Source organism: Colius striatus, chromosome 13, assembly GCF_028858725.1.
Source record: "Colius striatus isolate bColStr4 chromosome 13, bColStr4.1.hap1, whole genome shotgun sequence".
In the NCBI taxonomy this organism is placed as follows: Eukaryota; Metazoa; Chordata; class Aves; order Coliiformes; family Coliidae; genus Colius; species Colius striatus.
In genome coordinates this window covers 4,852,525-4,867,585 of record NC_084771.1, presented here as the reverse complement: position 1 = coordinate 4,867,585, position 15,061 = coordinate 4,852,525, and the positions used below count along the sequence as shown (strand labels likewise).

Sequence of the window (15,061 nt, the reverse complement as noted above, 5' to 3'; positions counted from 1 at the left end):
TTTTAATTTGCACTTTAAACTGCTCTTATTGCAAAGCAGTTTCTTATATTTGGTGCAAAAATGTAAGAAAAACCTCTTGTCCCATTGAACTGAGCACAAACACAAACTTATGGCTGCTCCTCTTTGTTATCCACTTCCATGTAGTACTCAAAGCACACAAACTACTACTTTAAAGCCTATTGTCAAGACACTGTAATCACCATAAAAAAGCAATGGTTGCAACTAACTCATATTTGTAGTTTAGTAGCAGTTATTTACCTCCATCATGAACTACTCAAGATAGATGACCTTCATAACCATGAAGGCAGCAGCGACTGATGTGGGATACATGTAAAAAAACTGATGCAGGCAAAAGATCCACAGGCTGCTGTGAGAGACTCATACTGCTTAAGAGCAGAGTTGTTGAATAAATGTAACCCTTTCAGTATTGAAAAGAGCATAAAACTTTGATACAAAGACTGTACTACACTTTAGGCTAGCGAAACTCTGGGAAAAACCTTGCAGCTCCAACTAGAATCTATCCAGAACACTAAAAACCAGAAGAAATAATGTTACTTTTCATATCATACACACCTGTCTTACACTGTTGAGTATTAGAAGTTCTAATCAGCTCAACTTTCATGGATGTGAATACAATTGGAAAAGACTCTGACTAGTACCTTCTGGGATGAAAATCTAAGTAGTGTTAAGTTCAAGTGGATGACAAATGACCTTATTACACACTACTGCAGAAACTACATCAAGCTAAGTCTTGTCACTTTAAAAAGAATTCCTGAAAGCAGCCATCAGAACCAGCATGAACATCTCCCTGAGCCCTCAACACAGGTATTCTACTACAGGTCTTGACTGTTTCTGGAAAGATAAAAAGCAAAGGATAAAAAAATTGGGACACACCTTCCCTCTTGCAGATGAATACGTGTTGCTTCCCAGAACCATACAGCAAGGTTCCTGAAGTGACTGAGAAATACTCACTGGAAGCAAAAATTCTAATATTCCATACTGCAGAGAAATATTCCACAGCTTGTAAAAGTGAGTTATCTTTCAGAGTCTATGCAGAGACTATGCTCAGTATCATACAGTACTTAATTTGCTCCTGGATTGTTGAAAGACACCATGGTATACAATAGCTGATATTAGAAACACAAAGGCTGAAAAAGCTCATCTGTAAGTCGTGTAAGTAATATCTGTATTCAAGAAACTAAACTTATTTGCTTTGTGAAATGATGAATATTTGTAAAGAGAAGAGACTTGGATCAATCTTTCAAAAAAAGATTATAAAGATTTTTTCCTTCATGAAATTTTCAAATCTCAACTTCCCGCCTTCATTAACAAAAGCATGATTAGTAAAGAAACCAAACTCTACTTTCACAAGTATTTCTTAATTCACAGGTTTTGAGCTTAAACCTATTGAATTTAGACTTTGTCATCACTCACAAATACCTCTCACTCTTTTTAAAGAACTTTATTTTAAAAATAATTTTAATTCATTAGACCATACTTTATAAGTTACCAAGAGGACGGACCTGAACTCAAGCATCAGACATTTGTTGCACTTTCAAGTTTTGTAACAACATGACTTCTCAAAATAAAATTGTACATTTAGATTCACAGTTTAATCTGTTTAAATTTAATAACACTTAAAAACACTGGAATTTGAATTGAAAGGGATACATGTTAAGCACACAAATACTGAAAAAGGTCATAACCCCAAAATGCACTTGGAAATGGAATGCAGCTAATTAGTCACTGTAGTTTAGTAATTTCACATTTAACCTAGTTAGCACCTTAGTGAATTCAACCACTGAATGTGAGAAATATAGTGAACAGTGAGACAACTGAACAGGTACTGTACCATTTCATAATGAGATTGCCTTTTCAGAGCATTATGTGCCATATTTTTGAAAACTTGTTGTATTTTAGAAGACTTCTAAAACGTGTAAGTAAACAATGGCTACAGTGAAGTCTAAACAAAGAAACACTTTCTCTACTTCTTGTAAGCTGTGATTTTTCAAAGCAATCATTTGTAAGGATTGCATCAACATCAGTTAGCAGAGGAAGATCAAACTTTATTGAAACTGCTTGCATACAAAATATATTGCACTATAACCAAACAAATGTCAACATAAAATCCAATCTGTTGTAGCTAATATGTACAGAGAATATTGCCCAAGAGCAGTTACATTACAAGGTCAGTCTACCTTGGTTAATTATCTACAGTATTTTAAACCAAACAGCTTACAGATGATGTGTGCAAGGTACCAATTTGTTTTCAAATACTATACATTCCCAAAATAAATAACTAAAAATCAACATTAATGTTTGGCAATACTTTTTAAGACATTTTAATATTTGTTAAATCATGTGCAGTTCGTTGCCATTTTTAGTATGCTCACCTGTATGCAAGAAAAAAAAAAGAATGAAAAAAAGCAAAGAAACAAAACTCACAAAATACATCAGAGGCAAGGTCAAGTTTGTACAATTCTGTACATAAACAGTGGCTCTCCATCTGGAGTAATTCTGAATAAAAATGGATTAAAATGAAGGTCCTTATACAGTTTTGCCCACTAAGTTTAATGTGTGATCAGAAACAAAAGAAAGCACAGCTCCTCCCACTGCTTTCCATCCTTCCTTGGTACATGATAGTACTTCGGATCAAATCCTGCGACACCTTCAAAGTGGCTGGGAATTCACATCTTGGATCTCAAAATATAACAAATTTTTCTTCTCCCTCCAGTATGTCCAACTAGTACATCTGAACTTTCCAGGGTATTACACAGGGTGATTTTATTCCTACCTCTCCTGAGCTAGCTCCCTAATATAGATAAGGAATTCAAAAAACTTTTGGGAGGGTGAAAAACATCAGCGCTTTAAACTGGTCATCTGGCCAAAGAGCAGGCACACAAGTAGCTTGTGAAGACGTTACACTTGTTCCCTCAGTAACAATGAGTTTTGAGTTTTCCACAACTGAAAGTTTTTTTTTAAATTGGTTTGTTTTTGTTTTTTTTTTTTTTTAAAAAAAAGCTTCTGTACTGCCTACAAAGAAAAAAATTACACCCTTTTTTTTCGATAACACTATTTGCCAAATCTTCAGTGCAAAATAAATTTCCTATCCTTATAACTGCCTAAACTCAATGTTTATGTAAGGAAAAAATTATGGAAAGCATGCACTTGTCTATAAAGTACTAATGTCTGACAAGGATTGCTACATATATTTTACATTTAGTGTTACCAACTCATCTTCCCTGATTTCTGCATCCAAATATAATATTCCTACCTGCCAAGATATAAAAAAGGCACAGATCATACAACTTTTTTTGCTAATGAAAATGACAATTGTTACATCACACATATTTCAGGGTCCACTAAAATATTGAAAACGGTGGACCAGAATGTGAACTGACACAGGACATAAAACGACATAGCATTTCATGAAGAACTTGTAAGTTAGATTGAAAACAGAAGCCAATTTGATTACCGCAAACACTATTTATTCTGAAAACTGAAATTGAGCAGTGAATTTGACCCGATGTGTTAAAATGGTACAACTGAACAGAAAGTTTACCAATGCACAGCTCAGTATTTTTTTTTAAACAAACAAAAAGGTATCTTTCATTGTTTGAACTGCAATATGTACTTGAAAGCGAGTTTTTTTTGGAAATTCAGATATTTTGATGCAAATATTTGAAGAACGTCTTATTCTGAAAACAACTGCATACTGTTGATGTTAAAAAAGGCTAACAGAGAACATATGTTCATTTCATGCCCTGCGCCATCTTGCCTACTATTTGTCTTTGGCCTAACGAGTTTCTCTAACATGGAATTACTGAAACAGTATAGGAAATATGACTTCAGAATTATGCAGTTTAGGGTACTCCGTTCACCAGCGGCTGTTGACCGTCTGCGCTGTCCGTTTTCTCTTTCTTCTGGTTACGTTCTTTACCCGTGCGCAGCCGACTACCTTCACTGGAGGTATTCTGTAATGTTTTAGTGTGGACACTCCTTTCATTATTGCAGTCAATTCTGATCTGGAACAAGTCAGAGTTATATAAAGCATTCTCTTCCTTTCATCTACCCCTTATGCATGAGCTACCTTCGTAGCCTGGGAGGAGACTTACTCAATAGTCGAAAGATTACAAAGAGTAACCAACCCTTATCGTCTTGGTATCGAGTTGAAATCTTTCCTGTTCAAAAATATTCCGTCCAAAAATGTTTTCTGTTCATCCTTTTGACCTAAGAAAACCCCAAAACAAAACCAAAAAACCTCCTGCCTACCTAGCCTTAGAGGCTAAAAAATTTTTTGCAGTGTGTCTGTGCAAGAGAAAGTTGAAGAATTAATAGTGGATGGAACTTGGAATTATTGGAAGTGCAATGAGGTTTCACCTTTCTACTTGTGGTATTAAAAAAAAAATATTTAAAAACCAAAAAACACAAAACACCAGAACATAGAAAAGCTGCCATGAAATAACACTAACACTCCAAGCCCCCCCATCTATTCAGTCACCTTTTGAATCTGAAAAAAAAAGCTTCACTTTAATCCGCCAAAACCACTTCTGTGGCCTTTTTAAGTGATCACAACAGTTTTTAAAAAAAACATTCTGAAAGTAAACTTTGTGTGCTTGTACAAGGGGAAAACCCTTATTCCCAGAAACATCACAAATTGTTTACAGTTTGATCAGTCAGGTTTCAATGACATGTGAAGTACTTATTTACATATAAAATATCATTTCATCCAAATCTCAGAACAACTGGAAAAAAGAAAAAAAAGGAGATTGTTGCACAGCACCTTTGTTTGTTTTTCAGCACCACAATTCTCTACCATCTACTTCAAACTTTGTCAGTTAATTACTAAGTGTAAAAGTTGTATGGCCATTAAAAAATTGGTTTTGGCATGTTAATAGTTAGCATTTCAGATGCATATTCAGGTACTACACCTTCAAGTTCAGCACTCCCACTTGGAGAGCTAAGCGTTTGATTACTTTTTCCACTTTTCCCCTCTTGCTTTCTTAAAGAGGCTTTCTAAAGCCACACCAAAGCCATTTTAATCTCCCATCAGAACCATGACTCCTGGTAACCCCACGCAGAAGGTGACAGCTTACAGCTGCTCATCATTTCTTCCTCCCAACATAACTCATCCTATGCAGTAAGAGATGGTAGAAGGTTTTGCATGTTATTTGAGTCAAGATCAGTTTTCCTATGGGGCAACTTCACATATACAAATAAAATGCCATCCTGAAGAACTTCACACAATAAAACAGATTTGGAAAAAAAAGTAGAAATATCTATGAAAGGCTATGAAATATTTAAGTTTTAAAATATTTCAGCATGACTTGAATAATTTTTCAATAGGCATTTTTAACTTCCTTTCTAGATTGAGCAGCCTTCAACTGCAAATATTTCATTTAGTAGTGAGGGTAGTTTCATCTTTCTTACTCTGAAGATTCTGGTTACAACACTTTCTATTTATATAAAGCGTTAAGAATTCTCCTCCCTCAGGCATATAGGTGATGGAAAATAATAGCCAATGCAGTAAGAACAATAGCTAAACCAAAAAAACTAAGAAGAACAAAGACTGAGCTCAAGCTGGTTAGTAAATCCTTGAGACTCGAGATCACAGTTCTAACCAAACAAAGAGCTAAGCTAACATCACAAAGATTCCTGTGTGTATTTACAGAACAACATAGAACTCCTGTAGATCCGAGTAGGGAATGAGGGAATAAGGAACCATAAGGCTACTGCATCATTTGTGTCTTTTAAGACTCTAAAGTCAGTATATGACACTTAAACAAATTTAAACAGCACAGATTTGCAATAAGAGATTGCAATAAGAGAAAAGTTACCTCAAGAGATCCATCTGCTGTTCTCCCTTTTGCATCTCTTGAGTTACGCTGACGGTTGTCTGTTCGTGACTGTTCATCGTTTCCTGTAAAAAGAATTAACCAACAAAATTGTTCAACAAGGGTAAGTATTTTATTTAAATTTATGCAGGCACAAGAGGGAATTATTCAAAATTTTCATGCTAAAGAACATTAAACAAGTATTTTGGTAAAATTTAATAACAGTTCTTAAACTATGGGCTAAAAACCACTGAAGAAAATGTTTTCAGGTGTTAGTCAAAGTAGACAAAACCACAGTATTTAAAATTATAAGTTTAAAAGACACTGAAGAAAAAACACCTCTCAAAATGACTAACCATAGGAGAGAAACAGAATCAACTTTTGTAAGGTTTAACACATTCATGTTTACTCAGACGGTTTATGAGCTAAATCCCACGTTACTTTTCACAATAAACCTTACTAAGTTAAGCAATACTTGTACTTTGAAACAACTTAGGAAATAAGCAGAACTGTAGACAAAACTTAAGAAATAAGCAGAACTGTAGACAAAAATATTTCAACAAATAAATATGAGATATCACATTTTAAAATGCATGTATTTAAGTTCTTCTGTCTTTCTTTTGCCTAGTCTTTTCCACTGAACACAAATTACTACCTGATATAAAACCTGTTGCGTGAATATGGAAATACAGGAATATGGACAAATGAATACGATTATAAAAGATTTTTCTATATCCACTGACAAGTGAGAACTTGATTCCGTGACCTCCACGTGTGATGGCACAGCCTCAAACTCATGTCAAGATGTATTTCAGGAAAGCAAATGATTGGGAATGTTATCTCTATTTAAATAAGGGAGAGAGGCTTTATGTAATCTGTGAAGAGACACTGGGATAGATGCCTTCTCAACAGTTCTGCAGATGACACCAGTTTGATACATTGTGATTAGCAGCTCTGACATGCAAAGACCTCAACCAGGTGAAGGCATGGCATGACAGAAAAATCAATAGCTTTTAAGAGGAATCCCAAACCCCACGGCTTCAACAGGATAGCCCCATGCAATAGCATATGCATATTGCATATGTGTATGCAGCAGCTCCACACAAAAGGACCAGTCCCGGTGCTCAGCAACTTGAGTAAGACATGAATGTGCTCTTACAACTACAGCTAACTGGACAATGGGTTGTGTTAGGAGTGTGGCCAGCAAGCCAAAAGAAGAAATTATTCCCCTCTGCTCTATATTCAACACATCCGAAATAAAAAAGCCAATTTAATAGATTGTCAATCTATTAAATGTCAATGTAGAGAATTCAGAAAAGGGCTACTAGGAGACTCCACCACAATCTGACAGAAGGGAGTTTCCTTCAGGATTCCAGCAATGACCTCTTTTCCAAAGTCAAGTGTCCATTTACCTTTGAATCCTCCACGACCCCTTCCTCCCTGGCCTCTGGCACCACCGCCACGTCTTCGCCCATCGCCTCGACGAAGGTAGTTGTCCCGCTCCTCCTCTGCTGGGGCTGCTGACCAATCGCTAAGCTCATCTCTGTGATCAGATTCTGTTTCAGAAGCATTTGACGCTTCAGAATTAGTTCCTATCAAGAGGATAAAAAATCCAAACGTGCCAGTGTAGCTTAACATGAAAATATTATAGTAGACTGAAAAAGATATATTTAAAAGAGTTGTATTAAGATAGCCTCTTACAGGCTGCAAACTGAGGTGTTGTTAGGAACAATTAGGAACTGTTCAAACAGATAAAATAACAACCTTTGCCCTAAAGATTTTATAATGTAGATAACATAAGCATGCTTTAAGACACAAGAACTGCATGAAATTACGTTTGGATTACATGTATAATTACATATGCATATGTACATAGACATGTTTTACTTCAGAATATTTTCTACAGCATAAAACTCCACATCATCTTTAAATATCATTACTCAATTTTAACTGTTTTAACAGCTGTGTTTCCAAGTTGAGTCTTTTTCAAGAAATCAAAAGACCAACGAGCCTCTCTTAAAACTACAAGTGTACCTCTAGCTACGTACCTGAAGCGTAGCCTGGGCCACGTCTGCTATGCCCTCTGTTTCTGTAAGGTCGACTACCACGTCCAAGTCCGGGACCATCATCAGTCATGTACCCTTTTTCCTTATCCGTACGATTTGGTGGTGGCCTAGAAGTAGCTCCAATCTGTCGAAGCTGTTCATCAATTTGCAATCTTTCCAAACGTAGCTGGTCCACTTCCTACACAAACATGAGCAAAACAAGTCACATGTAACCACCATTTAACCATCTTCGTGTACACACATGCAGTTCTCAGAAAGAGAATTTAAGTACTGCAATTAATAATCAGTTAAACTTAAACAGTAATTCAGCCTTAAGAATAATTGGTTTACCGAAAGACTTTCAAATGTTCAGATCAGTTTGTTACCAATACTTTTAGGTTTAAAACAGATATAGCAAGAAAAAGCAGTCACAGATCAACTGTTTTCAGGCGATACAATTAACTATAGTATAGTATATTCAATTAAATACTGAAGCATTATTTAAATAGAGAAATTACCATCACTTTCTTTTTGAACACAGTAACATTATCCCTTTATAGCTTTTCAGCAACTTTTTCAATTCCAATGCAAGCTTCTTACACTGCTGCATGGAACAAGTATCTAAGTTATTAAACAATTCTAATGTAAAGGTTTGTTTAATAAAAAGGGCTAGAGGTTAGAGTGCTGTTAAATTCCACTTAATTATAATGAATAATACCAGGAAAGTGAAGAAGCATAAAAGCATAGAGAGCAAATTGCTTTAGACTCAGGCACAGGGAATAAATCAGCAGAGAGTTCTTATTACCCATAACTACTGCAGAGATAAACATAAGCAATAATTATCTACAGCACATATTCAGAAAGCACTTCTCTCAGTCTGAGATGTTTTCTATCCAGTATCAAAAAGTGGCAACCACTGTTTGAAAAAAATTAGGGACAAAGTTATTTATGGAGTTTCTGTGTGACTTTGGAGTGTCCACTGGAGGTCACGTAGCCCAGGTAGGACTTGGAGAAAATCCCTCAGCACTCAGGGATGCATCCTACTAGGTCCCATTGACTTGTGTATATCCCTTAATTTCCCTTTGATATTTCCTAACTCAGTCTTCCTTTAGGAAGGATAAGTCTTCAACGCTCTAGAGTTTTCTATTGGTTTCAGGGGTCTGGTATTCCTTCGACAAATCTGATCAACTAAAAAAAGTCAAAATGAATAAAGATGACATTCAGGACCTCATCCTTTTCCTTTGTAGCAAAGTTTCCTACTCATTCAGCGGCAGGCCTGCATTTTCTGTAGCACTCCTTTTGCTGTCAATATACCCACAGAAGCTCTTCTTGTCCTTCACATCCTTTGCTGTATTTATTTTCCTAAACTACACACTAACATTATATCTGAATACTCCCCCTAGGTCACCTGTTCCTACTCCTACCCCTCGTACACTTCCTTTTTATGTTTCAATGTCCCCAGAAGTTCCTTGTTCATTCATTCAAGTCTGCTGTTACTTTTGTGTGACTGTCTGCTTACCAGGATAGACTACTCTTGAGCTTAGAGAAAGTGATCGTTTAAAGAGGTCCAGAAGAGCGGACCACTATTTTCTTTCCAAGAATGTTATCTCATGAGTCTTCCAAGTAGACTCCTGAATAGTTTGAAGTCCATTCTTGAAGTCTGTGGCTGTCATCCTGGTGTTAATCTGTCTCCTCAAGATTCTGAAACTTCACTACACGACAGTCACTGGCCAAGATTGCTTGCTTTCTTTTTTTATAGAAAAACTCACTACTTGAAGCTGATATAGTACATTTGATGTTGATGCCCTATTGTGTTTCTTTTATCAGAAGTTTCCTTAATAAAATTTGACTGGAGGCAGAGAAATACAGAAAAAATCTTCAAGGAACAAGTCAGTTCCATGTCTTGTCAGTCAGTACAGTATTGGAGTACAGTATTCTGAAATGGTCACAGGTCAGTAAGATGATAAATTTTTGTGTGTATTGAATGGGATGAGAAGGCTGACACCAGCATCTCCAGGATAAGAATCTATCCTCCAGTTGTACATACAGACAGGAAAACTGTGGTACGTGCATCTTTCTATTCAGAAAAAACAACGGTACACTAAGAGAAAAATAGCCAGGCTATTTAGCACTTTGCACTCACATGTCAGTGCCCACTTAAGTACTGACTTATATACAAGCACCTGCTTAAGGCAGCCAAAGAAGTTAAACCAGAAGTATTTTCTGGATTAACAGCTGAGCATGCAAGGAAAGAGCATGACTTTTAGTATTAGTTTTCATATGGTCCTTCTGCAGCAACCAGGTAGTAGAGGCAGAGAGCTGCTGTAGCTCTGCTCCATAACAGCGATAAGTGCTCCACAAGTAGGATTTAAAGGTATAGTTATTGAGTAGGGAAGGAAACAAAGTAATTTCCTCTAACTCCCCTGATAGCCAGAAGATACTTCTCAGTACAGGTATGTACAGAAATTTTAGCATTCTGAAGGCTCAATGCTAGGCTGATAACACAAGTAATTATGTAAGCACACTACTACTTTATAAACTGGACATGTATCAAGCTATGAATGGTCTAGAGGTTTCAGAAGAGATGTAAGAATGTTTAATTAAATGAACTCAAAACAGTCACTACTGTTAGGATCTAGCTTTGCTATCAAAGACTGATCACCTGACCATAATAACCATGAACAAAGCCTGAACATGAGCTATTTCTGCTCCATGTAGAGAAGGCAACAAGCACTGCAGATTATAGGAGAAGTAGAAGCCAAGGGACAAACACAACATATAGAGCTGAATTGCCTACAAAACATTCTCAAGTATGAAATGTCAATTAACTATAGAAAGAGAAGTTTAGTGGGTTAGAATAAAATGCCCATTATATACAAAATCTCTTCAGAGAATGCCGCTTGCTTTGCAGTTGCATGCTGGACTGACAAGTCCTTGTATATAAAGCTGTCAGCATTTTTGAAAACAGATTTTTAAAAGTGTTTTCTTATTCCTTTGGATTGTGCATTGACAAAAATGTTTTTTCACCCTATCCTTCAGATAAATGATTCTTGTATTAAAACATGGCCTTGACAAGACTCTTTTTCAGATGGAAAACCTGTTGCAATACCAATTTTTCAACAGCCTTTGGGATCCAGATAGATTCTGACCATCATCTTCTTGTTACCATATGAAGTATTGACAGAAAAATTTTAGTAGTACAGCATCATAATTTTCCTCACCTTTAAATAATTAAGATGATAATCCAGAAGAACAGTTGCATTAGTGATGCTATCCTTTGTTCCCACAAACACAAATGGTACCATTCCCTAAAACACAGCAACAGTAGTCCTTTGATTAGGCATCAACACTGAAGAGAATCAAACATTACTTAAATTTTTATGTTTAAGTGTCGCAAATCCCCTTTTTTAAAATAAGAAAACAAAGATAATGTGCATAACAATGCAAGTACTTATTTTTCTGAAAAACTAACAGTAAATTTTTCAAAATCAATACCCCTTTTGCTGTTTACATCTACTCTCACACGAGGTTCTTTTAGGCTATGCATCAGTAAAGAAACCTCTGATCTTTTTTAGAAGTGGAACAAATCAACACCATTTCAGAAACCTAAACTTCATCCTTCTTGAGAGTGTCTCAATTTGTAAAAGCCAAATAAAAAATATTCCAGAAATAAGAGTCAATCCTTCAGGTAACAATTGCTAGCTTACATTTCTTTGACCTTTCAAGCACTAAGTGATTCAACAAATAACTGAAAAAAGTAATGTTCCTAATTCTACTGCCTAAAATCAAGACTTGGTTGTAAAATATCTGAAGATCAACTGAGGTGGCCAAACCATACTAAGGCAGTTACCTAAAAGGGTCCCTTGAGTACTGAAAATAATAAAAATATAGCAGATACAATGATAATTTCCACAGCAAAACTCCTGACAGTAAAAACAGTTCTATGCAGCATTTCAGAGGTGTGACTGCAGCCCACACAGACTCAGCCAACTAGCTTTAAACTACTTGACTCTTGTACCAGCTGCAGTCTCACCATGGCTTCATTGTGGACTGCACAAGCCAATGTGAAACTCACTCAGCTGCTGAAGCCTACATCATTCCAAACCTAGAGCTTGGCTGCACCTACTGAATTGATGTAGATTTTGTTTCGGTATCTCGTCATAGTCTCTAAAGACACATTTAATTACCACTGTGTACATACCTTTTAACAGGGATGCTGTTTTCTTTTTTTTGTTTAGTGAATTGATTTTGAGAAATAAATATAGTTCGAAGTAATACAAGCACAGTATGCTGGGGTTCCCTAAGCATAGGCAAGTCTATAATTTATCTCAGCTTTTCAGGTTTTTGGTTTGGGTTTTTTTCCCTTTATACACAAACACTTTTTGTTAGATCTTACAGACTTGCATTAAATTAAATAGAAAAAAGTCACACTATTCTCTGATCCTAAGAAATCTCAACACTAGCACTAACTGTCATGGGCATTAGTAATCCTTTAGCCAAAGGCACTGCTGACTGAGATGTTTTATTATCTGAGGTGTTTTAAGTGTCATAAATATTTAATACAACTTGATAAAGAGCAATTAAATTTCTACTAAACTGGCATTAACTAGTACATTGTATAAATAATTAAAAGATCACAAGACAATTGACTTAAAAAAGCATTTAAGGAAATGCCTTGTTGTTGCTTTTAGCAGTGGATTTTAGGTATAGCAATGACAAGTATTAAGAGTATGAGCTGGTAAAAAGTTTAGCTATAACAAAGTATCACAGAGTTTACTGAACATTGTTTCTGTCTTCACAGCAACAGTACCATCTTCAGCTTAGTTTTATTCGTGGATACTGAGCAGGCCTTACATGCATAAGCATTTTAGAGATAAAATAATATATATTATTAAAAGAAACAGTACCTATCCCATTTGATGAAGACAAAGAGCCTAAAGATTGTTATTAGATTATGAGAATTATGAAATTGCACCTGAAAATTTATGGGCAGTATTCTAACGTATCAGTCATAAGAAACAGAACCAAATGCTCTATTAAAATTTAAAACTGAACTACTGTTCCTTCCTAAAAGGTCTGTAACATCCAAGTTCAAAAATGGGAACATTAACGCACACTTATTTCTAACATGAAATACAAATAAATTTCAAAAAACTAACTCTTACCTGTCAAGATTTGATCTCAGGTTTCTGTGCTGCTCCTGGTATAACACAACTAACACGTGAAGCAGGGCAAGCAATGCCAGTGTTAGCCATGTCATTAACAGGTAGAAATATGGATGCAGCACTTAGCAAGTAAAAAAAAAACCCTTCATGCTCATTTTTAAAAGCTGCATTCTGAATTGAAGAACATAAACAAATCAGCTTTTTCAATTCAGAAGAAACAAAGAAAATCTGACATACTAATTGCAGCCATGACTACTTGCTCTTCTACCTTTTTATTACTATGTAGGTTGACACATTTTTCATGTTGAAAGTTTCAGCTTGCAGCTAAGTAGTAGCACCCTCTTGCTTACTAAGTGAATTCAAGAACCTTATGCTGAAAGGATGTATTTTTTCAGAAGGAAACTAATATACAGCAGTGAATCCTTTAAATCTAAACATTGACATTTTATCTTTTCAGATAGTTGTAAAAAAACCAGTAAAGTAATAAAAATTGGATTGTGGGTCTGCAGTAGCAGTTTTACAGTGATAACACAAAAGATGAAATAATTACAGAAGCAAGAAAAGTTCCAGAAATGCACCATGGTTCCTTACCTGGTACATACTTAGATTTCCAGGTAAACTAAAGACAGATATGCTTTCTTTAAGCACATTCCACATTTGAAGTTGCAGGGAATCTTTCACATTGAGATGTTAACAGTTTAGTGCCTACAGTTTTCCTTGCGAACACGCAACTTTTCCTCTCAACATATCCCTACATAAAAGTGCCTCATACTGCAAAGTTCAAGACTTCATTAAAGCCTTCTACAAGACTAACAGCCTTCCTGTGCAAACCTGGAGTTTCATATTGTTATGCCTTTTTTCCCTCTTTAGGTTACAGTTTACAGGCTATTCTCAATTTAAGTAATATTTTAAATAGAGTTTTATATATTAAGCACAAGCTTTTCATTGTAACTTACTATAAAAAAATTAATGAGAGAACAAGCTCCAAGCACATTAATGAATCAAAACAGTAAGTGTCATATATAGTGATTTATAGCTTACCAATAGCTGGAGAAGTGCCACTGCTTCTAATAGGAAGAAAATGACATCTCTAGGAACGTGCATCACCAGAGCATTTCACAAACCATTTTTCAGACACAGATATCAAGGAAAATTTATAACAAAATACCCTTCAGCATTCATAGGGAAATACAGATTGCATCAGAAAAAATACCCACTAATCCAAACTTTACCTTACCAGTATGAAGATACATGGAATAACTTATTTTATCACCAAGTAGGATATAACCACCATTAAACACATGCAGAAATAACATTAACTGAAAACCTACCTCTTCCTGTGGAATATTTTTGTCATTTTCAGCCTCAATTCTCACTCTTACAACACCAGATTTGTCCACTATCTCCTGAATCAGTTTTCCATTTTTTCCTATTACTTTTCCTACAGAAAGAACACATAGAACATTCTACTTTTAGAGTCTGCCCCCTAAACCTGAGAGTATCACTATGAGTACCTAGCACAAGAACTTGTCAAAAATTATTTAATACTCCACAATAAAAATTTAGTTAACAAGCCACGAGGGACACTTTAATAATAAAGTCCATTATTGAGAACAATTTCCCTCTTTTTACAAGCTCCTATAAAAGAACAAAGGAAATTCAATCACAAATGCCTTTCCTTTGTATAAAATCATTTGAGGTTATCGAACACTTCTGTAATCAAGATCTGTATCTTGCATATTTATTTGTCTTTGCTTTGTGAGTATAACTTCAGTGATTTAACAATAAACATTGCTGGTTGCATTTAGAAAATAAACCCCAAAATCCAGAAGACCCTTTTATAACGCCTGAACATTTGCTCTACCTACCTTTGGGTAGGGAACAGAAAAATACTCTTATAGTTCATTTATAAAAGTTTTGGTAGATGTTCCCTGATACTACTACAGATTCTACTTCAGACAGATGTAAAATGATTTCCTCCAAAACTGAGCTTTTTCAGAGATATTTATTCATTTAA

At 35.5% G+C, this 15,061-nt stretch overlaps 1 protein-coding gene across 6 annotated transcripts in view; it reads right to left on the bottom strand.

Annotated features, from left to right (window-relative positions):
- Positions 1 to 2,045: 2,045 nt before the first annotated feature.
- Positions 2,046 to 15,061, bottom strand: part of FMR1 (fragile X messenger ribonucleoprotein 1) — a 32,455-nt gene continuing 19,439 nt past the window's right edge. For 2 of the 6 annotated variants that reach the window (XM_062006482.1, XM_062006487.1), the window contains 6 exons: positions 14,376 to 14,485; positions 11,101 to 11,187; positions 7,883 to 8,078; positions 7,247 to 7,426; positions 5,838 to 5,920; positions 2,046 to 4,025 (listed from right to left, as the gene is read on the bottom strand). In XM_062006482.1, the coding sequence (XP_061862466.1) occupies positions 3,864 to 4,025; positions 5,838 to 5,920; positions 7,247 to 7,426; positions 7,883 to 8,078; positions 11,101 to 11,187; positions 14,376 to 14,485 (818 nt within the window). In that variant the 3' untranslated portion in view covers positions 2,046 to 3,863. The other 4 variants (XM_062006484.1, XM_062006483.1, XM_062006486.1 and 1 more) reach the window with 4 other exon arrangements.